This window comes from Parus major, chromosome 13 (genome assembly GCF_001522545.3).
Source record: "Parus major isolate Abel chromosome 13, Parus_major1.1, whole genome shotgun sequence".
Lineage (NCBI taxonomy): Eukaryota > Metazoa > Chordata > Aves > Passeriformes > Paridae > Parus > Parus major.
In genome coordinates, this window is record NC_031782.1 from 6,423,690 (window position 1) to 6,451,288 (window position 27,599).

Genomic DNA, 27,599 nt, shown 5'->3' on the forward strand with positions numbered 1-27,599 from the left:
AGGGTCTGACAGGATGGAAGCTGCTCTCTGAAAGTGTCTGTGTCTTCCCTGTAAAATCAATTCACAGTCTGAGAACACACTGAGTGTCACAGCCCTGGGCAGAAAGTTGTGTGTGAAGCCCTGAAGAGCTGACTGGGAATGTTTGTGTGGAGCAGGGGCTGACTTAGGGCTGACAGTCTTTCTCTAGGCTGAGGCTTGAGAAACTCAGCCTGCCTGGGAAGGGGGCTGTTCCCCACCCCCAGGTTATCACCCACATCTGTGGTTTGCAGAGCCAGCCCAGCTCCATGGAATTGCTGTGGTTTTGTCTGTGAAGTTCCTGTTCAAACTTTCTCTGGTTCCCCTTATGGCTGAGGCTAGTCACGGAATGCACCAGGAGGTGTGGCCTTGAGGCAGAGTTTGTGGTCCCAAAATGAGGAGCTGAGTGGGGACTGGGGCTGTGAGGAAAACCTGTGTGTCCCCCAAAAGTCCCAGTGTCCATGAGGGGAAGAGACAAAAAAATGTATGGAAGGCTTTTGTGTTCTTTTCTTTTCCCCCCCTTTTTCTTCCCCTTTTTAAAGTTCTCTTTCTTCCCTTTTCTCTCCATTTCCTCTCCCTTTTTATTTTCTTTGCAAACCCCTCTGATGTTTTCTAAATACAGCTTTGTAACAGGCCTCAGATGAGGCTGATGGACACCTGTGGGCCAGTGCTGTGTGAACCCCTGTGTGCCCAGACCTTTCTCAGCTGGGTTGCAGGGTTGGGAGCGGGCTCTAGGCACCAAAACCCTTCCTGTGTGTGAGGCTGCAGTTTCCCACCTGGAAAGCAGGAGCATCATCCCATCACATTTCCTCCAGGAACAGCATCTGCCAGGAGACCCTGTCCTACTCCCTGTAAGTGCTCTGCAGGATCCCTTTGTCTGCTCTCCCAGGGCTGTTCTGCCAGCTGGGAGGCTCAGGACTGAATCAGGAAAAGAAATGGAGTCGCTGAAAGAACACGTCCCTGCTTGTCCCAGTGTGTTTTCCACGTAACCAGTGGTGCCTGGTTAGGTAGGGTTAGGTAGGACTTGTAATTCCACATTTTCTGTTTCTCTTTTGGCTGAACTCTGGCTGTGGTCATGCTGAGTCCTGACACTGCAGCCAGCTTGGTGCTGGGCTCAGTGTGACCCTGGGCCCAGCATGGGCATTGGGGTGTGTTACCCTGGGCTGCTCTGGGACATGGTGTAAAACCACCAAAACCCAGCATTACAGGGTAGATGGCTGCTCCTGCCCATGTAGCACTTGTGGGGCTGTGCAGGGGCTGGAGACCCTCATTGCCCCACTCCCACTGGTGCTTTGGGGTCACTCACCTTAGGAGGCTGTTCCTCCTCTCTTGGCTTTGGGGGTTCTGCCCCTGGAAGCTGCTGCAAGCAAACCAAAGTTGTGCTAGAGGGAAGGAGGGCTTGAAAGCCCTTGATCTTTTAGTCATCGCCCCCTCAGCCTGAGAAGGGCTGGCCAAGGACCCCCACACAAGGAGGGTCCAAAGTGACCCTCAAGGAGGGGCTTGAGCCCAAGTTCAGCTTTTCTCAGCAGCAGGGGAGGAGGCCAGGGAGGAGGGGTGTACCCTGGCACTGTGTCCCCACAGAAGGTCCTGCTCAGCTTCTGGTGTGGGGGATCCCCCCATGATGTCCCACCCCTGCGTCCCAGCTCTGCACCCCACTTCCTTCCTCACAGGTTTCCTCTCACCTTCCCCAGCCCACTGCCACCTCCATTTTCTCACCTCCTGCCCCATCAGGGCTATCAAAGCCACTGGGCCCATGGCACCGGTTGTCACCAGGCTGGGTACCGTCCCCTGCCCGTGGCGTGGTGTGGGCAGTGAAATCCCACCGAGTGGCCGTGGAGCTGAGGGCTGTGTCCAGCATCATTTCTGAACTGGAGACCTCTGGAGCAACGCTCTGCCTGACAACAAGTGATGCAAGTGCCAGCAGCCAATAGGACTTTTTTTTTGGCTCCCCCCCCCCGGGTGTCAGGGCAGGGTGGGGACCCGAAGGTATTTCCAGAAGCTTCACTCGGGGTGCTCATTGCCTTGGGGAGCCCAGCGGAGCCATGGCTGAGGAGCAGCGAGACCTCATCTCTGACCGCGGCAGCAGAGTGCTCAATGATGGGGACACCCAGAGGTGCCGCTGCTGGGGACACGGGAATGGGGCGCACGGGGAGGGCAAAGTGGGCACAGTGAGGTCGTGGGGCAGGGGGGTATTGCGTGGCTGTGGGATGGAAGGGGATACAGCCGGGTCAAGGGGCACAGAGGGACTATGAGGCAGAAGATGGGGTGCAGGCTGTGGGAATGGGGCACTGTGAAGCTAAGAGAGCCGTGGAAGGGCCCAGAACATGTCTGTGAGGCAAGGCAGGGGCACGGGGTGGCTGTAGGATGGGGTGGAATTGGGCGGCTATGGGATGGGAGGCATGGGGCTGCAGTGGGAGGGGGACAGAGGGTGGCTGTGGGATGGGGGGAATTGGGTGGATATGGGATTGGGGGGGCACGGGGCGGCAGTGGGATGAAAGGGGTCACCGCGTCTCTGGGCCGCCGGGGACAAGACATGGCGGTGGGGTGGCCAGGATCACAGGGTGAGACAGAGAGCCATGACTTGAAACTTTGGGGGAAGCAGCTTTGTGGGAAAGAGGTTGTGGGACAGGCAGGCTGATGGTGTGGCCGTGGGGCAGGAGCGGAGCCTGGACCCAAATTACTTTGTGGTGCTGCCCCCACATGTCCCAAATCGTCCCTATATCCCAACCCCCGCAGGGGGGACACCCCCCCTCCCAGAACTTTCAGCCAATCAGAAGCCCTGGAGCTCTGACGTCACCAGTTACTAGGCAGACGCCGATGCAGCGGGCCCCGTTCGGGACTTGTCCCTCGGGCGGGCAGCGCAGGCAGGGGGTGGGTGACCTCTGGGGCACCGCTGCACCTCCACAGTGCCACATTCACCCAGCGGGCAGGATCTGGCACAACATCTTAAAAATTAAGTGCAGTCCAGCATCCCATGAGTCGTGTCCTCTGCTCCATGGACCAGTAAGATTCCAAGCGGCTTCATCATCCCGCAAAAGGCGATGCCCAGAGTGATGCTGTTCCCCAGAATCGCCTGGCAGCACCCTGTCCCCTCCCACGTGCCTTTCGTCCCGCTCCCGTGTCCCCACGTCCCCCCGCCCCCACAGAGGGTTTCGGTTCCCGCTGTGGGGGCGTGACGCTCCTGCTGAGGTTTCACTTCTCTCCTCGATGGGGGAATTTGCATTTGTCTGGCTGCAAACACCCCGGGACAGGAGTGTCTGGGGCCGGGAGGGGGTGACAGCAGGATGTCACCTCCAGCTGCCGGTGGGTGGCTGAGCTCCCCGTCCGTGTCCCGCAGGTCTGTGCTGAGGCGCAAAGCCGCCTTCTCCACACTCTCCATCCTGGTGGCCCTGCTCATTGCTGGCCAGGCTGTCACCGTCTACTTCGTGTACCAGCAGAGCGGGCAGATCAGCAAGCTGACCAAGACCTCCCAGAGCCTGAAGTTGGAGGCTCTGCAGAGGAAGCTGCCTGCTGGTCAGTAGCCCCATGGACACCAGAGTGGTGGGAGGTGGAAGAGAAGGGATGAATCCCTCCCAGATCCTCCTGGGCCACCCAACCTGCTTGGTGCCTCTCAGAGTTCTCCTTCTTTGGCAGGTGCCAAGCCAGTAAATAAGATGAAGATGGCCAAGGCAAACACTCCTCTGGTCATGAGTGTCCTGCATCCTGTACCCTTTGAAGACCTCTCAGTAAGAGAGACCCACCACCACTTGGTGCTGCCTGCTGCCCTCAGGCCTTGCTGCTGTGCTCACACTGTCCCTTTGTCTTTTCTCTTGAGGTTAAGGCTCCTGCTAGCAACAAAACCGAGGACCAAGTGAAGCACCTGCTGCTGGTAAGGCCCTCTGCTCCCCTCCACCCCATAGCTGCCTCCTGCAGTGGTCAGGGGTCTTACTTGGGATGCTCAGAGCTGGTGGGGGAGCTCCTGACCTCCTGCAGCATCTGTCTGGCTGATACCAGCAGAGCTCCAACCCCCACCTCCCCACCTCATTTTTCTTTGCCCTCACTGTGGTTGTTCTGCAGCAAGCAGACCCCAGCAAGATGTTCCCGGAGCTGAATGACAACCTGATGGACAACTTGAAGAGACTGAGGAGCACTATGACTCATGTGGACTGGAAGGTCAGTGCTTGTCACTGTCATCCTGTCCCACTTCTGTCCAGGAGTGCTTTGGGGAGGGACTGGGGTATCCCCAGCAGGACGAAGTCTGTCTTTAGCCAGGCTTGAACTGCTCCCACCCCAAAGAAGGGGATGGTGTTCACCACCTTCTCTGTCCAAGCTAGATCTCATGACATGGCTCCCCTGGGGTGAACTCCCCCATGCCCATTAACATGCTGGAGCCTCTCATTGCAGTCCTTTGAGTCCTGGATGCACAAGTGGCTGCTGTTTGAGATGGCCAAGAACCCCAAGTCGGAGGACCGCAAGGCAGTCCCAGCAGAGAAAGGTACTGGGGATGGGACTGCTGAGCTGGGGAGGGTCAGGGAGGTGTTGGCATGGGGCAGCTCACAGGGAACCAAGCCCTCCCTCCACTCATGGATTTGTTCTGTGGGGAGCCCGTTTCGTGGCTGCTGGGACATGACAGAGCAGCTCTGCCCACTGCTTGTAGGGTATTTGGGGTCAACAAAAGGCTGAACAGCTGGAGCTCCATCCCAAGTCCTCCATCCCTGCTTTGCCCAAGAGCTTCAGAAAGGTCACTGAGCAGGGGCTTGTTCACCTTTAAATATTTCTGGGGAAGGGTCTGGGAGGCTGATAGAGTGTCCCCTCTGTTTCTATTGCCCTAGTGCAAACTAAGTGCCAAGCAGAGGCCACTTTTGGGGATGATCAGCTGGGCCGCTTCCGCCCACAGTGTGATGAGAACGGTGACTACCTGCCCAAGCAGTGCCATTTCTCCACTGGCTTCTGCTGGTGCTCCTACAAAAATGGCACCAAGATTGAGGGCACTGTGACTCGGGGAAAGCTGGACTGCCCCGGTAGGTTGCCAGGGAGGGGATGGAGAGGAAGGAGCAGTGTGCATGGACTGTTTGGGAGTAGGGAGGACCGTTAGGAGGGCATCTAGGCTTCAGGAAGCACTCCTCACCCATCCAGTGCCAGTATGCTAAGGCTGGAGAGGACCCCAAAACCCACAGCCCCCCACAGGTAGCTGGAGTTGAGATGTGCAGCCAGGGTTTTCCATGAGCCCCTCCCTTGCCCCCTGCTCAGCAGTGTGTGCAGGCTCTCCCCTGCTGCCCTCAGAGGGATGGGGATGGACAATGGGGCAGCCCTGGGCTCCAACACCCACATCCTGCCCTCCCTTTGCAGGCACCGATGCTCCCAGTGCTGCCACTGCCACCCCAGATCCAGAGGAGATGATCTTCTCTGGGGTGGACATGCTTAAGCTGAGCACAGGCAAAGGTGAGTGTCCAGGTGTCCCCAGAGTCCTGAGGACTGCTGGGGAGGGGAAGGATGCGAGGGAGGGGTTTTGGAAAGTCCTTGAGCTGTTTCACTACCTCCTCTTGTTCTGCCAACAGGTTAGTGTAGAAGAGGAAGCCAGCAGTTGCCTTCAACATCCCTGCCCCTTTAGTTCCTGCCTTATTTTTTTTCGCTATTTCTTTTCTGCTCTTATATTGCTTTTCCAAGTCAGTTAACAGTGGACATCCCTGGGCACCCTTCCCCTGCTGCAGAGCATCAGCCAGGGCTGAGCTGCCACCACCATGAAATAGTGGGTAGAGCAGGCTGGAAAATTGTTTCAACCACATCAGATCCATAAACCCTGTTCTCTTTGGCTCAATCTCCAACAGCTCCCAGGCAGCAATGCAGCTCACCCCTGCTGAAGAACTTTAGCTTCCTTACACCAAATGAACATTAAAAGCAGCAAAATAACCCCCACCAGCTTCTTAACTGATCCCTGTAGGCTGGAGCCCTGTTAGATTACTGGACTAATGGGTTTTTATTGTGGAATGCTCAGATTTGTACATAGAGATTCACCTACAGCCTCAGCAGTGGGTAATCATAGGCAGAGGGGCTTCTAATTTTCCTGAATATATCTGATTGCTCCTTTATAAACAATCTCACAAGCTAATAATCTCAAATAAACTTTTCAATAAGAAAGCCTCGTAAGCAACTCCAGCAGGGCTCCGTGTGCTGTTTGCAGCTGTCTGAAGTTATAAATAAATGAAACAAAAAAAAAGATAAAGAAAAATCTCTGCAGGCATTTGGACAGCTGTATCTCCACCCAGGACTGGCTGTGTTCCCTGGCCCATTCCTTGTTTGATTTCACTTGCACCTTGGGATCCCCCTGCCCCAGACAGGCAGACACTGGGCTCTGCTCTCCCACACACAACATTCTCCAGAGCCAGTCAGCCTTGGCCTCCCCTGAAAGCAGCTGAAGTAAAATCTGTTTGTTGTTTTTTATTTTGTATTTCATAAAAAAAAAAAAACAACACAAAAACTGACTCTGCCTTGGTTGAGAACAGCTGCTGGACACAACTGTTCAGTGCAACTCCAGGGACATGATAATCACCACTGTCAGTGTTAGGATAAAAAGGAAACCCGAGAGCATTCCTTGTAGTAGCAAAAGGACTGACACCACAAGTCACGGGAGGAAGGGAAAAAAGGTAAAAGTTTTTCTCAAAAATATAGCTCTGTGGTAAGAGAAAGGGATGGCTGGGTGTCAACGACAGGAAAAGAAGTTTATGCTCTGCTCTGGTCAAACTGCCTCCTCCAGTTCCATTCCATCTGGAGGGACTATAAACACATCTCTGGGCCTCAGCAGGGCAGGAGGCAGAAAGTTACAGCTCTGCTTTAAAAGTCACAGTTAAAAGAAGTTATAAATTATTATTTGAAAACAAGTTGGAATTCTCCAGGTGAGCTTCCTTTTCCTCTCTTCTGTTTGATCTTCACCCATAAATCTTTAATCACAGGAATGCGGTACCTTTGGGGAGAGGAGTTAAAAAGTTAGGGATGGGGAGGAGGAGAACAGCCTTACAGCTGAGCAGAGCATGGGCAGAGGCATCTGGTCCACTTCCAGGTGGTTACAACATCACCATCTAATCCCCATCACTTTCCCAAGCTCCCTGTGGTCAGCAGGGACAGACAGACACTGCCAGAAGCTGCTCATCTCTGCTGGTGACAGAGGTCAGCAACACCCAGGCTGGACATCCAGTTCTCAGCAGCTAAAGAGTTGAGGTCAGACACATCCAAAGAAGCCAGCACATGGCTGCATGACATTCCTCACATCACTCCACTCCCTGGCCCTCTGATCCAAGGCCAGGCTGACTCAGTGAGCTCTTAGAGGGCACACTGTCTTCCTAAATCTGGCCCAGGAGTTCTGGATGTGGCCAAGGTTACACTGCTCAGAGTACCAATGGCCAATTCCCACAGGCCATGTACCTTCTTACAATCCTTCAGGCTCAGCTCCTTTCTTCTTCTAAAATGGAAAGCAGAAAAGAAATACATCAGTATCATTTGCACCACAGAATTGAAGGACCCAGTAAAGCCACAGAGGCTTCCTGGATATGTCCCTGTAGAGGTGGCAGCCACCACAAGGAACATTCTGTAGTCTCCCTCTGTTACCCCTTCAAGCCCTTGGGGTGGGATGCAGAAGCCTGGCAAGCTCTCAGGCACTGCAGCTTCTGCTGAGAATGAGATGAACAGACAGCTGGAGAGGAGCACCTACTCCTTAGACAGGACTAAGAGTCCCCGGGTTTGACCATTCCAGGGGACAGGAATCTCCTAGGGCAGCAATACAGCAACAAGCCCTTTGAGTCACTCTAATCCCAACCAAAGGTCAGGCTGTCTTAAGACTGGCCACAGTGAACTGTAGGCTTCCCTGTACTGTCAGCAAGGCCTGGATATGGCTCTGTTCCTTCTCCAGCCTGGGGAGCTGGGATGAGCACCACAGCCCAGAGTGTGACCCATACCTTCTTCTTCTTGTGAACCTCAGCAGAGTCATCTGCTACAGGTGCTCCTTCCAAAGGTGCCTTTTTGCTCTTCCTCTTCTCTTTTCCAGTCTTCTTTTCTAAGAGTGGGAAAGAAAAGCCAGCTAAGAGAGGTACTCTGGTATTGCCAGCCTCTGAGAGGGAGCACAGACTGGTAGGAGGATCCCCAATAAGTTTTTGATCACATCCAAACCTGAGCAAGATTTCTAGAGCAGGAATGTTTCCCTAATACCCCTGAGCCAGAGCAGCCTGATCCCACCATCTGTGCATACACATGGGTGGAATGACATAGAATTCCCTTCTTTACACCTCCTGCTCCAAGGAACTGCTTCAGGGCTGGAGTAGATGGGCACATGCCAGAAATGAGAGCCAGGGGGGCTGCTAATACAGGGTGGACACGAGGTTCAGCTCAGCACAACTGCTCAAGAGGCTCCACTTCCCCCTGTTAAACAGCTCACACAGGGGCCAATAGACAAGTCTGTCTCCTCCAAAAATAAGGGCTGCATTTCAGCAGAATAGAAACACCATCAGATCTGGCCCAGCCAATCCATGTTTCCCACCCCTCCCTTTTTCTTTAAAGCTTAACAGATCCAACACAAAACCAGCTCTGATTTGAAAATACAGGCTGCACTGCAAAAAAAAAAAAAAAAAGGCCTTTGGATTAGGACAGAGAGCAGGGCACTACAGAACAACAAGCTGTAGAAGGGTCAAAACTGACAAGACAAGAGGAAATAACCTCAAGTTGAGACAGGGAAAGTTTAAGTTGAATATTAGGAAAAATTTATTCACTAAAGGGTTGTCAAACACTGGAACAGGCTGTCCAGGGTAGCAATATGGTCACCAACCCTGGAGGCATTTAAAAGATGTGTAGATATGGTGCGTGGGGACATGGCTTGGGGATGGGCCTGGGTTAATGGCTGGACTTGATGATCTTAGAGCTTTTTTAAGCCTCTTGGCTATGATTCCATGAGGGAAGCAGCCAAACAGGAAGCCAATGGGAAAGTGGGTGCTATTTGCAAGGCCCTGCATCAGAGGCTAAACATGCATCAGCTGCAAGAACCTATTGCAAAGTAGACCCCGAGTGTAGGATGCTTACTTTTAGCTGCTTTTTTCTTTTCCTTGCTGCCTGCCACCTTCTCCAGGTCACCATCTGCTTTCTTCTTTTTCTTTTTGGGTACTTCTTCACTAGCTTGCCCTTTCAGTTTTTTCTTCTTGGGCTGCTCCACAGCCCCATCCTCTCCTGTCAGCTTCCGCTTCTGAGATGTTTTCTGCTTCTTGTTCTCTTTGTCTTTGCCCTTGGATGTTTTCACAGCCTTGTCTGCTGCGGAGGATGGCTTCTTTTTCTCCTTTTCTTTTTTCTCCTTTTTCTCCTTTTTCTTCTTCTTCTTCACTTCCAACCCCTCCACTGTCTGCACTGCAGGGACTTTGGCAGCAGTGGTGACCTCAGTTTCACTCCCTGAGCTTGGCTGCTCTGACTGTGGGACGGAGAGCAGGGCATGTGATGATTCTGGGTTCACTTGCATCCTTGTTGCCCCAACATTGTTCTCTTTCATTGCCTGGGTTTTCTTCAGTGAGGAAGCTTTGAGGCTGGCATGACCTGGCTCTGTTTTTCCTGCCACCTTCTCTTTGCTGGAGGCTTCTGTAGCTTCCTGCCCTGAAGGGGGGTTGTTTTCTGCAGAAACAGACAAAGAAAACAATTCAGTGAGCATTCATTACACAGACTAGTCACAGGAGGATGGAAATATGCATTTGATGAGGAAAATCCAGTTCTTCTCCCAAGAAAAAAAACCAAACTTATTGGCATCTGCAGCAGAGTCAGAGAAAGATGCCTCAGCCTGAAGTGGGTGACAACAGCCACAACAGCTTTAGCTGTTTGACAAGATGGGTAAGCATAGATGGAGCAGTCCTTCTCCAGGACACCATCCTCAGTAAGCTGGGGATTTCCCAGGGTGGTAGGGGTCTCCTCACTGCCACAGGTAATCACCACCAATGGCCAAGCCCAGAGCCCCTGGGCCCTCTTGAGCTATCTATACATAGTTTTGACTTTCTCAACAGCCTTTTGCACAATTTCATGATATGCCCAAGGGACTAACAGACCCATGTGAACTTCTAGAGCAAGCCAGAGTTTATCTGAAGGTGCCAGAGTCGCACCAGAGCAGAAGCAGCTTCCAGCTTCAAGTTTTACAATTTGCCAACAAATCAGGGAAACAGTGGGATACTTTGTTTCTCCACTGGTCTTCTGTCTTGCTTCCCCTCCTCTGCTCTCCAGATACGCAGCAGAGCCCACACAGCCCAAGGGCAGGGCTTGAATACCAGCACTGTGCAGCAGACATTCTTCAGGCAGTGACTGAACCTTCCACAGAAGCCAGCAGTGCAGTGTGCACCAGCTCCAGGGAGAGCCCTACCCACTCCTGTTAATTACTGTGGTTAAAGCACATCTTGGAAAAGGCAAAGGCACTGAGCCTTGGAGGCAGCCAGCACAAGCAGGGTGCTGAGGCAGAAGGCTGTGCTGTGGCCAGGGAAGCCAGCAGACGGCAGCAGCACTCCACGCTGTGGTTTCATGGTAGAGACACACTGGGAACAGGGCCCATCCCAGTGTCACCCTCCTGTGGCAGCACAGCTTCGCTCCTGGGCCAAGCAAATTCCCAACCTTGCCAAAGGAGACCCACCTGCTTTGTGGTTTGCAGCCACCTGGTTGTCATCTGTGTCAGAGTCACTGCTGTCGCTGCTTGAGCTGTTGGCCGGGGCTGCTTTCAGGGAGCCCTTGGCGACGGAGTTCGCAGCACTCCCAGCTGCCTTCCGTGGCCCCAGCTCACCTCCAGGCAGGGGGGGAACCGTCTTTGGTGCCTGGGTTGTTACTGGGGTCTTGGAGAGGACTGGGTAGCCTGTGAGGAGGGACTGAAACAGTACAGACACACTGAGCAGTCACAGCATGGCAGCCTCCCACACACCAGACATGCAGCTCTGTCGCTGCTGCTATTGTCCTCATACTTCAAGTGAAGGGCCCACCTTTGGCCACCTGTGGAGCCTGCTCTAAGAGCCCAGGGCTACCAGGAGACAGGCCAACACTGATGGACACCAGCTGAGCTGACAGCCTCGAGAGCTGGCAGCCAGAGGTTCTCCTTTGTTCTCACCCAGCAAGGCAGGCTTGGGGGAGGCTCCTGGCCATCAGCGTGCGCCAACGCACACTTAATGCACTGCAGATGTGCTGCACGCCCTGCACGTTACTTACAAAGGGAATTTAATGCCTTGGACATGGCTTAAGTTACAAACTAAAGTGAGGGAAAAAAATCCCTGCTGCTATTGGCACTGTGCAGCAGCTCTCCTGGTTTAACCCTTGCAAGGTACCACATCCATCCATCTCTTCTCCCAGGGAAGGCACCATGAACCCTGGACCCAAGGCCTGGCTGTCTGGGGAAGCATTCCAAATTCAAATCTTCTCTCTGCCTCCACCAAAAGCCCACATCACTGCACTGGGGAACCCCCACTTCTCTGCTGGCAAACCCACCCAGCACCCCATCTGCTGTGGCTGAGAATTGAGTCTCTCAGTCCTATTTGGGAGCCAGCTGCAAGACCCAAGAGTATCCAGCCTGCTTTAGTACCATACCTGCGATGCTGCATGCTCCTCCTCCTCACTGGACTCTGAGGAGGAGCTGTGGGTTGCCTGGGTCCCTCCTGGTTTCTGTAGGGGGCCTGCTGGAAGAGCAGAGTTCCTCCTGTCAAACCACTGCTGCCTGGGGCTGAGCTCAACTCCCCAGCACAGCCACCAAAAGCCCTTCTGCCTCCAAAAAAAGGGAGTGCTCTGCCAGTGCAAACCTGCCATGGGTAACAAAAGGCTGTCCCCATCCAGTAGCACTGAGAGCATCCTCTGGAGAGAACTGACCAGGTTTGGACGGCTGCTTGGGTGCCTCCTCCTCGTCACTGTCGGAGGAACTGCTGCTGTCTGAGGTGTCCTCTGCATGGGGGGGTAGCACAGCCTGGCTTGGGTGGGTGTCCTGTCCTGGCTGCAGGACTGGCTTCCTCGCCTTGGCAGTGGAATTTCCCGGGATGGCAGTGCTGGCAGAAGAAGCTTTTCCTACAGGAACCGTTTGCTTTTGGCTAGAAGCAGCAGGGACCTAGGGAGAGGGAGACGAAATAGATCTGGAAGGAGGAATAACTAACTCCTCACATCCAGGAACTATAAGCAGCAGCCCAGAATAGATGTGCTTGGACCACCTTGGCCCTTCTTCAGCTGTACTGCTCCACTTCTTGTCACAGTGAGCCCAAGAACCTCTCACAGGGCCCAGCTCATCCCAGCCCACAAGAGAAGTGGGCAGCTGAGGCCAAGCAGACAACTGCTACCACAAAATGAAAGAAGCAGTGAGCCAGGAACAGCAAAGGTACCAGGGCCACCCTCTGCCTCATCTCATGGCATGATAATTGTGGTTAGGATAGAGCAGTCCCTCTCTCCCAGCTTCATGAACACATCCCTCAGCTGGGGATGTGGCACCAGCCCCAGACTCGAGCAGACCTGTCTTCTCCCTGTCCCCAGGAAAGCTCCCCACCTTACTTTCCTCCATCATTACCTTTCCTGCCAGCATGTTGTGCTCTGAGGCATCACTGCTCAAGCTCTCAGACACTCTGCTCACTGAAGGGGCAGCAGGAGTTTTTGTCTTCTTCCCTGAAGGCAGGCTGGCATTTGCCTTTGCAGCCACCATGCTCGAAACTGAAGTTCCTTTCATGTTCTGCTGGGACAGAGTCTAAAAGAGATGAGAAAGAAAATCAGGACAGAGCAAACTTGGAGGGAGAAGATACAGAGGCATACACCAATCCAGAACTAACTCCTAAGCCTTTCTATCATTTTCAGCACAGCACCAAGACTTTTTGGTTTTTAATTCTCTCCTTTACAGATCAGTTCTGCCTCCCATGGGCCTCTGAACAAGGCCTCCAGCACAGCCAGGAGCAGAAATGAGGGCCAGCACCCCAAGAGCACCAAAAGCTTTAGCTCAGTGCCCTAAAGGCACCTACCCTGAGGGCAGGCAGGGGAAATGTCCTGTGCTTGCAGGCTCTGAATCCCTACCCACTGCAGCACCAGCACGACTGCAGTTGCAAACCTTTGCAGAGTGGGCACTTGGACTCCACGATGTCTTTTACAGGCTAAAAATCACACAGCAAGAGTTAATTGGCAACAGAGATAACAAAGACACCAACCACAGGGAAAATCTGCCTCCAAGTCCACAAATCAAAAACAGATTAGGAGTCAAATTAACAAGAGCAATTTTGTTGCCTCACATTTGAAATCTCCCATCAAACTTAACATAAGAGGGGTTAAAAATAGAAAGGCCAAGGGCATGGAAACCAGGCACCAGGTCCATGACAAATGCCAGCAGAGGAGGGAGAAGGAGCCACGAAGGAGCACTCAGCCTCCTGGTTTGTGTTACTGATGAGGCTACGTGAGCAGCTCTCCCCCCCAGATCTCTGACAAGCTGAGCCTTTGTGGGCTGACATTTCCCTCATACAACATCTGGCCTTGGGAAAGGAAAAGGCCCCGCTCTGCTGTGCAGAGCTGCCAGCCCAACGTGAGCTCTCAGCCCTCTCACACAAAGCTTAAGTTACAGCAACTGCATTATTTTATACAATCTCAGTAATATAAACATGCTTTACTCAAGGACTGCTTAGGATGGCTGCCTGCCCATCAGCTGCAGGGAGACATCCTTTCCACTGGCCACAGCCTCAGGCTGACAAGGGGAAGGGTTTCCTGGACTCGTAATGTCCCCCTCCCAGCAAAGGCATGTGTGAGGCAAGAAGTGTGCCTGGCCACCAAGCCCTGGGCTCAGAGCACCAGCCATGCCACCAAAATGTGGAAGAGTAGCCATGTTCCTCAGCCAGTGGGGTTTTTATGTGGTTTCTTGGGCTCAAACTGCAGCACAAGTGCAGACACCCCCAAGACAGTTTCACACCAAGGGAGCTCTGGCCTTAGGGAGCTCAGCCGCAGCTTTGCAGGACTGGCATAGACACAAAGAGACTTCAGTGGGAGAGCTGGGATCGGCTCCATGGCACTCAGGGGTGCTCTCAGCACAGATATGGGGCCACCTCCCTTTTTCAAGGCAGGGGACTGGCTCCCCCAGCTGAAAGGCAGCAGGATTGCTGTGCTACTTCTCAGGGCAGATCCTGCCATTCTCCCAAGGCTTGTGGAAAAGAGGACCAAAGAACTTCAGAGGTCTGTGAGGAATGAGGTGATGGATTGCTTTGGAGCTACACAGGTCATGGAAAGACTCTTCCTGTAAGGATCTGGCTGCTTGTCCAGCCTAAATTCCTGGAGTAGAGCTGAAGGAACAGAGTGCCAGGGAAGGTCTGGGCTTGTGTGTCTACTCGTGTTCCTGTCAAAGCACTCACTCTCCACTGCTCTCACACACTGCAAGATTGCTGTGGCTGAGATGTGCACCCAGAGCTGGGGTCAGCCTGACCCACGGACATGGCCAAGAAAACCAGATCCAGCCAACAGGAGGCTCCTCTGCACTGCTCATCGCCTGCACAATTACCACCTTCCAGCTCCTGAGACCTCCTGAGCCTGCAGCACTAAAAGCCTGAACAACCAGTGTGTCAGTGGCTCCTCACCTGGGAAGGGGGGACTATTTCATCCTCTGAATCTGACTCCTCACTGGAATCGTCACTGCTGTCCACAGCTGGAGGGGCTGTGGCTGGTGCCGAAGCCGGTGCCTTTTTCGCGTTTGTTGGCTGGGGCACAGCGTTGGTTTTCACTGCTGGAAAAGCACAAGAATTTCTCTCAGTGTCAGAAAGAATTGCTCTCTGTGGCTGTGCAGAGCAGGAGCTGCTCCATGTGCACTGGAGAGTAAGAAACCCATAAGGATGCTGGTGTGGGATCCTGGCTACTACCAGGCAACTTACCAGCTTGTGGAGGCTGTGTCTGTGCTGCAGGAGACTCCTCTTCACTGTCAGACGAGTCACTGCTCCCACTTTCTGCAACCTGGCTTTTCAAGGTGCTTACCACTGCTTTTTCAGGCTGCCCAGCTTTAGCAGTCTGGGTCAGGCTGGGAATAGGCCTGGGCTGGTCTGATAACCTCTTAACAAAGAAGAAACACAGGCCCAGAAATGCAGTATTAGTACAGGTGTTTAGGTTCTAGTGCAGTTTCAGCTCAGGCTGGGTTTTGTTTTACCCTAACAGAACTGTTACTAACACTCATGCCATCCTTGATGTGTCAGGAGTGGAAGGGGCTTCAGTCACTGCCTGGGCTGAGCTGCTGTAGATATATCCCTCGGAATTTAACAATTTCTTTCTGACAGAAAGCCCAAGTATGTTTTACACGAGCACATAGGCTAATAGTGCTTGTAATCTTCTAACAGCAATTCCTTCTTGAGACAGAGACACTGGCTGAGGACAGGAGAACCAGGAGTGCAACCCCAAGACTCCCACTCCAAGGAAGCCATTCAAGCACGACCTACCCACAGTTCAGGGAATCAGTAGGAGTTTGGAAGCCTTGTGCCATAACACTTGCAAGATTCAGAGACAACATTAGAGCAGCTACAGCCTAGAGCTGCTAGAGCTCGGTGTAGACACAGGGCTGACACAAGGGTTGGGAACACAGGGCAGGCAGAGACAGAGTGTGACTCATCTTGGAAGCTGATTTGTCAACAGGTCTAATAATTTAGAAATCTATAGACAACAAACACCTCTGATACACACTTGGGCTGTGTTTTTCTGCAGCACCTGTCAACACTCAGTGTTCCAGGACAGACCACAAGCCACTTTCCCTGCTGTGTCAGCAGTAGGAAGCCACAGTTACCTGGGAATGCCCCAGATACACAACTGCCAGGTGAGACTCCTCCTGTGCACTGAAGGTTAGCGGTGGCAGAGGAGAGGAAGTGCCTGTGGAATGATCTGGGGATTTCCTCCCCTGCAGATATTCCCCAGGCTGGCACTGCTCTGCACCCGCTCATTTACTCCACTCATGGCTCATCTCTGGGCTGCACTGCCAAGGAGTACATCATGTTTGGCAGGGCAGGCAGGCCCTGTGCTCCCTGCATGTGATGCCAGCCTGCTTTGGTGCTTCATGAGAGATTCCTGCCCAGCTGCACCATCCCTGCTATGCTGCTAATGCAGTGATAGCCCACAGCCCACAGCAGGGAGCACCAGCACAGCAGCCTCTCGCAAAGACCAATCCTACTGTGCTTCCTGGCACAGCCCTGCCATGGGCTGCCATTGGGGCACTGTTTATCATCTCCAAGCCAAACACTAAACAGGCAACAGCATCTGCATGTTTATCCCATTACAGAACAGCTCTCTGAACAAGCCAAGCACATTTTGACTCTGCTTAGAGAAACAGAAACCTCCACAAGTGCTTGGGGAGGGGGGACCACAAACCTCGCTTCTCTGTTTTGTTTTGATACCAGTGAGTCACAATCTCCAGGAGAGAGGCCAGCTTTGCAATGCTGAAGAGACACAAGTACTTGAAGCACCCAGAAGAATTCACACACACTGCTCTGAACGTGCTAACTCCTCTCTGCTGTTCTGAACACTGCTGTGCAAGGGAAGAGCTTACCAAGATCAGAGCCCACTGAGTTTTAAGATCACTCAATTTTAAGTCCTTCATAACAATGTTCTGGCTTCTCCTTCTATGTGGATGCACAGCACGGTGTGCTCCTTTTCCTAACTTAGCAATGGAGTGGGAAAGAACTGCCATGCAGGGGCATCATAACACAGAATGAACATAACAGCATCCACATAGAAACCACCATAAGGTTTACACAGCCTCAGATCTTCCTGGGAGGCAGCCAAGGTCCATGAATCCACATCAGATGGATGACAGCCTCAGGTGGGATCTGGCCAACAGCACGGCCAAGTTACACCCAGAGAGCAGGTAACACAGGCAGAGAGCTCCTGGCAGCTTGAGAGTCACAGGTACTGAAGGAACTCAGAGAGGAGGAAAATAACTTGAGAGGAAATAATTTTTCCTGCTCCCTCTCCAGCCCCCAAAGCAAGAGCTGCCTGTGGCTCAGTGAGTGTGATGACTCAGCTCCTGCACAACCCATCTGCCACTCACTGGGTCCATTTGCATCCTGCAGCGCTGCATGACAAGAGGGGGAACAACACTGAGCCACGTGCTGGGCGCACGTTGTAAAATCACACTCCAGCAGCGCCGTGTACCAGCACTGGGAGCAGCATCTCAGCTGTGTCATGCCCCAGCCAAGGGACAACTGTCACCTGAACAAGAGGGGGAACGGGGCTCAGAGAGGAAAAGAGACCCTCTGTCTCTTAGGATATTTGGCCTCTACCCACACAGCCTGCAGTCCAAGATTAAAAGTTGCTGGCGCAACTTCTGCCAGCACAACCCACGCGGGTTTTCCTGGGATGCTCAAGGAAGACACGGGTTCCCAACACATGGATGCACGTGCATCTCACACCCACTCCTTGTAAATAGAAGCCAAAGCCTTTCTATAGAGGGCTCAAGTGCCACCTTTGGCTCAAAACACTCAGGAAAGAAGCAGCAGAGCAAAATTAGCAGTTCCAAAAGAAAAGCAGCTCACAGCATCTTTAAGGTGAGACTGTCCCCCATTACCATCCTTTCCCCCCAAAATATGCAAGCACCATGTCAACTTCTTTGACTAAATATTCCTGAGTCTTCAGGGGTAAACATACCAATTAAGCAGTTCAATTTAGGCATGATGTTCATTTTAATTGTGCTAATCCACCCCCACAAGGAAAGATGAAGCAGCTTCCAACGCTCTGTATCTGTTTGGATCTTGCACAGAAGCCAGAGGAAGTTGCAGGATACAGTAAGTCAGTGGTTAGCATATGCCCAAGTAGCAGATGGCGAGGGATGAGCTAAGAAGAGTTTGACTGGGAGGACAGGACTGTGGACACAGCTAAGCCCAATGGTTTATCTTCAGGCTTCACTCGTGGTCTCTGCCTGTAGGCTACTAACACGGGAAGGAACAGTCTGTATGGCAAAAATAGAGCTCCCTCGATGACAAGCTCTTCCTTGCTGACTCTGGCTTTTGAGGGGTAAATGTCAGTTTGCAAGAGGGAGTATGCTGAAGTGGTTAAATCAGCAGGTAAAACTAGCTGTTGGAAGCTTCACAGAATCAACACTGGAGGACACAAACCTACCCCGGCAAATAAACCCTGCTAAAACTGAAAAATCTTGATGGTTTTACAGTGGGACCTCATGGTACAGCTAACAAATAGCTGTTTCTGCCATCTAGAACTGAATCCTCACATGTAATCAATCATGCAGGAAGAGAGCAGCACAGAGCCAATTGGGAGAGAAACATCCCCCTCCACCCACCTCAACAGACCAAGGCTATAAAGACAAAAATGCAGAGCCTCGCTGGCTCTGGCCTGTCAATAGTCAAAGGATGTGTTGACAAAGAGCCTCCTTGCAAGGACACGTGAGGCTCTACCCCCAGCTTCCCTTCCTCCCTTGCAGACAGTAAGGCTGCATCTCTAAAAGACTGCTTTCAGGGCACTTTCTGAAGGGCCCTGGAGCTCATATGATGTGCCTAGGAATGCTTTCAGGAAGGGATTTGCACCCCTTTGAGTTTAGGCACCTGAGTCCCAGTCCTTCTCCTTTGGTTAGAGAACTCTGAACAAACCCCCACAGGAGCGCCAAGACCAAGCTACCTGTGACCCTGCACACAAGGCCACTCCAGAGGGGCAGGGCATGAGTGAATAGCTGGTATCAAACCTGTGCCTCCCACCTTCTGTGGGACAACTGCATGAGAAGAGTGAGCCTGTACTTGCTTCCAAACAGAAAGATCTTCTTCTCCAAGAGACTGAGAAACAAGATATTTCTGGTGTTTCAAGGAGGTCAGTGGCAGCATTTAAGGGATAAATGCTTGTCTTGAATATCCCATCCCTTGGCACTGGGGTGAATGCAGCACCTACCTTCTGGCTGATGGGCACAGCGAGATCCTCCTCTTCACTGGCTGATGAGGCAGAGCTCTCCACTGGCTTTATACTTTCAGCAGACTTTGTGGGAGTAGCAGTCCTTCCTAGTAAGGTTTTAGCCTGCTTTGGCACTGTTGGCTTTGGTGCTGTCTTCCCTTGGGACCGTGGAGATGTTTTTGTTGGAGTTGCCTTGACAGAGACTGATGCTGCTGGTGAAGGTTTCACTGGGGATGGGACAGCCTGGGAGGATTTTGGAGATGTCTTTGTCTGGACAAGATATGAACAGAGTGAAATAAGGCAAATCCCACAGCAGCATAATTCATTTGCTCAGACTGTAATCAAGGGAAGAAATTTCAGAGCCCCCTGGGAAAGGCAAATCTTGAAGGAAGATTAGTGACTGGCAGGACACAAGGAATTCTTTCATCTGGCTTTCTCCATCAGCCTGCTGCTACTACCAGTCCCCTCCAGTGAGGTACAAGGCAGCATTTTGCACTCTCCACAGCAGGGAAGCTGAGTTGCACTACAGTTTGACAAATTAGACACTATTTATTGCAATTTATACCTGAGAAGCAAATTCCACCATGATAATTTGCCTCTTCGGGTGGGAAAAGAATCACTGGGGGTTTTTTTCATTTAAAAGTACTGATGGATTTTTCTAAGAAAGGCACAATGGGTTGATTAAAGCTCAGAGCAAAGACACGGAGGTGCCTTTTAACAACTCACGCCTCCTTCCTCCCACCCCCGACATGACTTTGCTACACACTATATGCATTTACAAAATTTTCTTTCCACTGCAGTTCCTAGCCCTGAGAGGCATGCAAGGAGAGGGAGGATCTCAGAGACACGCACTTGGGTTACCAATGGACGTTCTTCATCTTCACTGTCCGAGGAGCTGCTGCTCTCTGATGTGTCATCGGGCTGTGCAGCCCCAGGAGCCGCTGTTGATGCAGGTTTGGCCTGGATTGCTGCCACTGCTGTTTGCTTCACTGCATTTTTCTTGAGGGACAGTGGAGTAGGAGGTGCATTTTTCACAGGTGCTGCATTACTCTGCACTGCTTTAACAGCTGGCTTGGCCTGGGAACAGGGGGAACAAAAGGGAACAGGAGATTCAGGTAACACCTTGGAAGAAAATGGTTGAAAGCTCTAACTGCATGGAATCTGTTTCAAAGCAAGATACATTGCAAATTTTGACCAGGACAGGCTTTTTCAGACCCATGAGCTGTGGAATATCTGAAACAAGTCACTTTCTTCATGGACTGTCTGACTATATCCATCAAATTGCATACTAATCACCTCCTACAGATCCAAGGATCTCCCTCAGCTTCAGGCACTAGTAGAAACTGGAATAGAATGGTTGATGTCAGCAAGGTTTAGTGGGGCTCTCACACACCCAAGTTAAGGGGTGCTGTCAGAATACAGCACCGCAGCATTTCCTCTCTTCTTCAAAAGAAGGGAAGTGGTTTCCTAGGGATTAAGAATCCATGTTGGAGAGGTTACCTGGATGGCTGGAATTGCCAGCTCCTCCTCAGAGGATGTGTCCTCACTTGATTCCTCACTGCTGCTCTCGGCCCCAGCTGCTGGCTCTGAAATACAGGAGAGGAGATGTCACAGCTGCTGCCTGCTCTGATCCCCAGAGTGTGATGCTAATGTGGCTTTTGAAGTCAGGGAAGCAAAACAAGCCACAGAGAGGGCTAAGGGGATTTGCAGGGAAACGGACCTAGCCTTGCTGAAAACATTGATGGCCTGCTGAGAACAGCTTCTCCAGACGAATGCTGGTCCAGAAACTCTCCTCGAGTGCAGGCAGAGATGGGAAATGCTTCCTGGCCACCCTCTGACCCTATGGGGTGCTGCCCAGCCAGACACAGCTCCCTGTAAGGGCACCCAGCCTGGCTGGGCCTCCTCTGGCTAAGAGCCAAGATATATTCAGAACTTCAATGATCTATTTCTCACCCTCCTACTCCAACACACATAGATATACTTCAAAGCATTTAAAGATTTCCCTGAAGAATTCAAACCCCAAAACTAATCACTTTGCAACTGGGAATTAAGAGAAAACACTGTGGTGCCTTTCCATAAAGCTGAAAGTATCAGCAGCATTAGTACTGCATCTCCTCTGGACATACTACACTGTTAGCCCCAACCCTTGGGTATGTGCTGGGTGCTGCCAGACATCTTAGCACAGGATCTGCTGCTTGAAATGGGAGCAAGCACGCTGGATTCATCCCACGGAGCTCTGGAGCTGGCTGCTTTGCAGTGTTCTAGCAGCCTCCCCAAGGAACAAGCATCACTCTAAGCAAGGGAACTAACAGGAACATGCTGAAGGCACGCCTCAGATCTGATCTGCAGCAGAGCTGGAGCTCACATCACACACATCTACACCACCCTGCAGGCTCCTTACCCGTCCTGGGAGCTGGGGTCTGTGCAGTCTGCTTCTCCTCTTCCTCCTCACTCTCGGATGAGGAGCTGCTGCTGCTGGAACTTTCCGGTGCTTTGGTCAGTGTTGGTGCTTTGCTTTGCCCTACTTTGGCCACAGCTGCTGTGGCATGTCCAGGCTTCCCAGCACCAGGCAGTTTCTGGGCCTTGGCTGGGGCTGGAGCTGCAGCCGGGGCATTGGGCTGCTGCTTGTTAGGGAGAACAGTTCTGTCAGCAGCAGAGGGCCCTGCTGCTCTGCCTGCTGGGGCAGCAGCCTTGGGAGCTGAATGCAGGGAGTTGGCAGCTTTGCCACCCACCACAGCTGCTGTCACCTAAGGGAAATAAAGGAAATTAGAAGGCTACTCATGAGAGGATGAGGAACTACTGGAGACAATGTACCTGCAACAGCAATGTGGCAGCAGGTAAGCCACAGAGCTCTTCAAGGCAGCGTTTGGGGGAAAGGTATCTAAGAGAAGGCTTATGGCAGCACAGAAGGGTCATTTAAACATGATTTCCACCCCAGGACACAATCCTACACATGCTGAGGAGTCTGAGACAGTCCTGGCCTCAGAGTACCACCAGCCTTCAAAGCCAGGAGCATTGCCTTACCGTCACTGCACCTTTCCCAGCTGGAGCTTCCTCTTCTGATGAGGACTCATCTTCCTCACTGCTTCCTATATTCACTACTGAGTTTGTGGCCAGAGGAAGGCTGGCTGCTGCATAGGAGAGAGGCACAGAGCAGCTGTGTGAGTGTGTTTCTCACACAGTCTCTGGTTTGCAGGAGGGCCCCAGCAGCAGGGCAGGGTCCCATCTCCTACCTTACCCAAGACCATCACCACTGCTGTTCCTGTGACAGGCAAGTGCTTTCTACTCTACCCCATCCCTCTCCCAGCCACCAAGACAGGAAAGATCTGCAGTCTTCTAAAGGCTGGTCTACAGCAGACCAGACTGAGCCAAAATATATCAGACATCAGTTAGACTTCGCAAGCCAACACCTCCCACATCAGCTGCACTCGAGATGTATCCCCACCTCACACAGAGGGCACTGGCTTTCCAGACCAACTAACAAGACCTTCCCCGAGCCATGAAAGAGCCCTGCCTTTGCTGGCAAAACACACACCTGGGACCCATTAGAGGGTGCTCCACAGTGGGCAGCAAGAGGTTCCCAAAGCTTCATCCGAGCATCAACACATCCCTCCCCACTGAATCATAACAGGTTTTTTCTAGCTTCAGCAGACATCTGTGCTCCTCAGAAACTCCACATGAGAAGGGGGTGCTAAATTAGTTGTCCTATTTTTCTATGAGCACAAACGAATAGCCATCACTTTACAAGCATTTTCTCCAGCCAAGCAAGCTGGGCTGCTCCTACACAAGTCTCCAGTCCCACTCTGTCAGCTCCAGGGAGATAAAAGGCTCCTACCATTTGCAGCTTTCTCCTTCTCCTTCTCATCCTCTTCTTTCTCTGAGCTCTCAGAGCTGCTCACAGGATCAGGAACTCTGATCTTTTCTGGGATAGCTGCCTCCTCATCATTCTCATTTCTTCTCTTGGAATTTGGTGGAGTTCTGAGGGAAGACAATGGGTGTCAAAATGGGGAAAAAAGATCTTGAACAAATTAAAATATAATTATTCATTCACTCTCAGATCAAGCTCCAAGCCTAAGAATAGGCAGTGTTATTTCTATACAGAAGAATTCCTAAGGGGGTGGCAAATACTTCTCTAACCTCCAAGGGACATCTCCAGACCTCAGTAAACTTCCAAGAGCAAGATATTTCTGCAACATTCAGAATAAATAATGAACCTAGACCATTTTTCTGTGCCCTAGGCAGACTCCTCACTTTAGCAGAGAAATAAAAACAAACACAATCAGGCTGGTGCTCAATAGAAGGCATCCTACAGAACAAATTCCATCTCCAGGAGGCAGCTACAGCCTCAGAGTAAGTGTAGCCTTAGGGTTAGGGCAGATAGCCCCAAAATACCAGGTCCTGATATTCCACAGAGCCAGGAGAAGCCAAGCTAAAGGGTACAAAAGCCATTTGAACTTGGGTTCCCAAGTCAAAAAGGCAGAAAAGTCAGGTTGCAGAGAGGTTTAAGAAAGGAAGCGCCTGGACCTACATAAGATGTGTTAGAAAAAGAGGAGGAAGAGACCACGTAAGTATTAAACACTTAAGCTGCTCAATTGGGTTAAAACATTAAGTTAGAGAAAGACTTCTCCAGGCTCTAAATTCTACCTGTACCAGATCAGATGATGTGGTTAAAGTTATCCATGTTTTCATTTGAGACTTAAAGACAACACATTTGCTTTATTACAAGGGTAACACTGGGCACATGCCGTTGTGATTCACACATGCAATGCTTCTAAGCCCTGGGACACAGTTATCAGAAGCAAATATCCTCACTTCTAGGCCAGTTCAGCTCATTTTATTTGCTCATCTGTTTTAAAAACAAGATTAGTTTAACAATTCGATGAGTAAAGTTTGTGCTCGGTGTCAGAGTGTTCTGGCAGCACAGCTGTAAAGTGAGTTTTGTGCAAGCAGGCTAAGCCAAAGGCATGTCTGCGCTTAGGAAGTCCTGTAACTACTCCAATAATCCTTTTACTAAAGCAACAGGGCAGCCCACACAGGCAGCTCTGATCCTGCAACACCATCCTGATCCAGTGGCAGCTGACAGCACAACACAGACTGATGTGAGAATTTGTTGTGAGTGACCAGGAGCTCAGGGATACCCTGTGAGGGGAAGAAATGGTGTCTGCTAGCACTGATCTTGTGGCATTCTGGAACATCTGAGGGTTGCAGGGCTCAGGCTGCTCCTAGAGGTGAGCTGGTCCAGCTTTCCCTAGCTCTCAGGCACTCTTCCACCCCCTCTCTGCATCCTCCAGGAGTAAATGCAGCTCTGGGGGAAGGCTACTCCTGGAACTGCAAGTCTCAGCTCTGGGCTTGCTCTGGAAGAGTTTCTGGAGAGCAGCACCAAGGATGGCCTTGGTGAGAAAGGCAAGAGCCACAGGGTAGATTAAGGAAGGACATTCTGGGGCCAAAAGCCTATGAAGCAACAGGATGTGATAAAGACAGCTCACTCACAGGAGCACTCCAGGATAAAGGTAACTGGCCAACACACCCCTCATTTTGACTCCCAACCAGACAGAACTCAGACAGACCAGGAATAACAGATGTCTTTGTGGGGCAGGACCAGAACAGAAGGGTGACACTGAAGAAAAAGGAATTAAACCTGATGAAAATGCCCTGTTGCTCCTCAAGTTTAAATGCAGCAGTCTCTTGGAGGGTTTGCTGCAGCAGGCAGAATAACCAGCACATGGGAAGGTCACCATCAGCACCCACAGAACAAACTGTTAGTGAGGAACTGCAAACCTATTTCTACACTGCTACATCTTCATCTGGATCCAGCCTTTCTCCTGCTTGGGAGTGGAGGACAAGAGCAAGGCAAGAGGCATGGAGCAGAAAACACCTTTGAAAAACACTTCCCAAGGCTAAGGAGCTCCTTACTCCAGTGCTCCCAACTCCATGGATTCCCAGATAACCCAGCACTGAGGCTGCCACAGGCCTCTGCAGTGCTGCACTCCAACATCTAACCAAAGCAAGCACAGGGTGGGTGCAAATAACACAGATGGGAAGGCTCCCTCCTGCAGACCTTCAGATGGGGGATAATGATGCAGGAAGGCGTTTGGAACATGCAAGGACTTGAAAGGACAGGCTGAAACCAAGAGATTTCCTCTGAGTCAGATAATCTGTGATCTATGCCAAGGTTTAAGTCCCTGTTAAGAGTTTTGGCATTTCAGGATCTGCTCAACTTCTCTGTTCTCGGGTCAATAATCCTGAAAAGCACGTGGCTTTAAAATGAAAGTGAAACAGAAGTGGGGAACAGATTTCTTACGGTAAAGCATGACTGAGCTCCACAACACTCCTGCATCAACCAGTACAAACAGCATCAGCTGCTCAAAACTAAAGTAACAACTTATCTCCAAACTCAGGAAACATTAAACCAGCATAATCTCAATCATCTGAAATGAATTGCTGTGAAGACAGAGATTAGGAAAAAGTTGTTCTGAGCACAGTTATCATTGGAAATCCTCTGACAACCTGGAATTCCAGCAAATAAAAATCACACATGCCATGCAGCTCAGACGTCGGCAGAGTCTGGAATCTATTTGATACTCATTCCCTCCTTTAACTTACTTTTCCCAGTGAGTAAAGATGTCCTCGAGAGAGGTCGAGAGGGAAGGGAGCAATTTCTGTGAAAGCAGAGCGAACACCAGTCAGGCACCCGCCCCGTTTCTGGATGTGAGCAGACAGAATCAGCGACCGCGGGGGCCCATCCAAGCCTCCCCGGGGAAACGGGAGCGCGTCTCCCTGCACACACCTCCCGGTGAACCCCTCCCACTCCCCGCCCCGCTGCACCCAGGGCCGCGTGTTCTCCCGGAGACTTCTCCCGGAGCAGCACGTGTTCGGGGAGCAGCATCTCCCCGGGACGGGAGCTGCACCGGGCGGGCTGCCAGCCTCTCTGCCGGCTTTCCCCGGCCGGCTCGGGGCCAGAACGGCCCGCGGGCACCGGGAGCACCCGCTGGGTGCCGGGACACCACGTGGTCCAGCACNCCACTGGGCTCACCCCAATCCTGCTGGGGCTCACCCCAACCCCACTGATGCTCACCCCAACTCCACTGATGCTCACCCCAACCCCACTGGGCTCACCCCAACCCCACCAATGCTCACCCCAACCCCACTGATGCTCACCTCAATCCCACTGATGCTCACCCCAACCCCACCGATGCTCACCCCAACCCCACTGATGCTCACCCCCCTCTCTTCTCTCCCCAGGGACTCCCTGGCCCCCCTGGCAGAGATGGAATTCCCGGACAGCCCGGACTCCCGGGACCCCCCGGCCCCCCCGGCCCCCCAGGCCTCGGCGGAGTGAGTGTGGGGGGTCCCTGGTGGCGCAGCCCCCCCGCGGCCCCCCTGCCACCTCCGCGGCCCGGGCCCGGCCTCCCGTTACCTGCCCGCTCTGTGCCTGCAGCTCCCGGGCGGCCCGCGCGAAGCCGCCGCGGAGCAGGTGCTGGTGGATGAGGGCGAGCAGCTCCCGCCCGCCGCCGCCGTCGGCGGCCATGGCGCGGCCCGCGTGCCGCGCCGGACAGACGCCACTTCCGCTTCCGCTGTGCGGCTCCATGGGAAACGTAGTGCCGGGAGTAGCCCGGGGACACCACGTGGGGGGAGCCGGCGAGGAGGGGTTTGTCACCTTGTCACCCCATGGGGGTCCCGCACCGCCCCGGGGAACGGGCAGAAGGAAGGAGGGGATCACCCCATGGGTCTGTCATGCCGCCCCGCTGGGAGATGGGGGGTTCACCCCATGAGGTTCTCTCACACCCCCTCGGCTGCGGATGGGGCACAAGGAAGAGCGGGGGTCACTTCACGGTGGTCCCGCATTTCGCTCTGGCAGGGGATGGGTGAACAGGGAAAGGGCGGTCACCCCATGTAGGCTCCCTCCACCGCCCTGGTGGGGATGGAGGAGAAGGGACAGCGGGGGGGTCACGCCATGGCCGGAGCGGGGCCCCTCAGAGCCCTGGGCCGGAGCTGAGGCGAGCAGAGAGCGGCAGGAGGGGGAAGGACGAGCCGCCACCAGCGGGGGTGGCACAGCGGGGGCTGCTCCAGCAACACCATATGTAATTCCATATATTTCAGAACAGTTTTCCATAAGATTTATCCACAGTGCTCTGAAGCCGAATAATCAGAGTTGATTTAGTGCTGAGTGGACTTTGAGATGCTCGGAAGAGCCAGTCTGGCGTTTTCGGGGCTTAAATAAGCAAAGGGCCAGAGGAAAGAAGCTGCTCCTGATGCAGAGCAGCTGTTGGAAAGGGGCCTGTGACGGAGGGGCTGCCCCACTACCACCCCCCACCCCATGCCGATACTTTCCAGGAAAAATCTGGCTCCCATCACTTTGGCAGGGGTTTATTTTTGGAAGGTTTAATAATGTCCATGGTGTGCCTGTCGCTCCTTCAAAATACAGACCCTTTATTTGTATTCATAGGCGGGATTAAATATAAAACTGGCCTGCCTCCAGCTGGCTCTTGCACCAAATGTCTTTGACACGAGCATCATCCAAGGCTGTAAAGCCACGGTCCAGGAGGCAGTTTTACAGCTCCTGTAAATGAATCGCAGACCTGGACAGCCCTTTCTGGGACTGACCTCCCCCTGCTCAAGTGGTCACTGCAACCTGGCGTAAACGTGGCCTCAGCACACACCGTGATGGGGTGGCTGGACTGCCCTGGTGTCCCAGCACAGCTGTGGCTGCTCCAAGGTGACCTGAGGCACAAAGGCTCAGCTGGTGGCCTGGT

The 27,599-nt window shown here is 52.6% G+C and overlaps 2 protein-coding genes across 5 annotated transcripts; one reads left to right on the forward strand and one right to left on the reverse strand.

The window, feature by feature from the left end:
- The first annotated feature begins 1,999 nt into the window (after positions 1 to 1,999).
- CD74 (CD74 molecule) lies at positions 2,000 to 6,150 on the forward strand. Of its 2 annotated transcripts, XM_015642060.1 has the most exons (9): positions 2,000 to 2,128; positions 3,353 to 3,528; positions 3,649 to 3,740; positions 3,830 to 3,883; positions 4,072 to 4,167; positions 4,399 to 4,489; positions 4,827 to 5,015; positions 5,344 to 5,436; positions 5,553 to 6,150. In XM_015642060.1, exons 1-9 carry the CDS (start codon positions 2,058 to 2,060, stop codon positions 5,555 to 5,557), a joined length of 867 nt encoding a protein of 288 aa, XP_015497546.1. In that variant the 5' UTR covers positions 2,000 to 2,057; the 3' UTR covers positions 5,558 to 6,150. The 2 variants fall into 2 exon arrangements, with proteins under 2 accessions (XP_015497546.1, XP_015497547.1); XM_015642061.2 differs by lacking the exon at positions 4,827 to 5,015 and having other exon boundaries at positions 2,001 to 2,128.
- TCOF1 (treacle ribosome biogenesis factor 1) lies at positions 6,060 to 26,391 on the reverse strand. Of its 3 annotated transcripts, XM_015642058.3 has the most exons (18): positions 26,264 to 26,391; positions 25,450 to 25,505; positions 22,682 to 22,824; positions 21,871 to 21,977; positions 21,248 to 21,593; positions 20,347 to 20,432; positions 19,699 to 19,923; positions 18,847 to 19,116; positions 14,850 to 15,024; positions 14,559 to 14,704; positions 12,527 to 12,700; positions 11,845 to 12,076; positions 11,569 to 11,657; positions 10,631 to 10,859; positions 9,058 to 9,633; positions 7,944 to 8,041; positions 7,414 to 7,450; positions 6,060 to 6,955 (listed from the first exon to the last, which is right to left on the reverse strand). In XM_015642058.3, exons 1-17 carry the CDS (start codon positions 26,372 to 26,374, stop codon positions 7,418 to 7,420), a joined length of 3,096 nt encoding a protein of 1,031 aa, XP_015497544.1. In that variant the 5' UTR covers positions 26,375 to 26,391; the 3' UTR covers positions 6,060 to 6,955; positions 7,414 to 7,417. The 3 variants fall into 3 exon arrangements, with proteins under 3 accessions (XP_015497544.1, XP_015497545.1, XP_015497543.1); XM_015642059.3 differs by having other exon boundaries at positions 6,060 to 7,450; positions 11,569 to 11,654; XM_015642057.3 differs by having other exon boundaries at positions 6,060 to 7,450.
- Between the last annotated feature and the right edge of the window lie 1,208 nt (positions 26,392 to 27,599).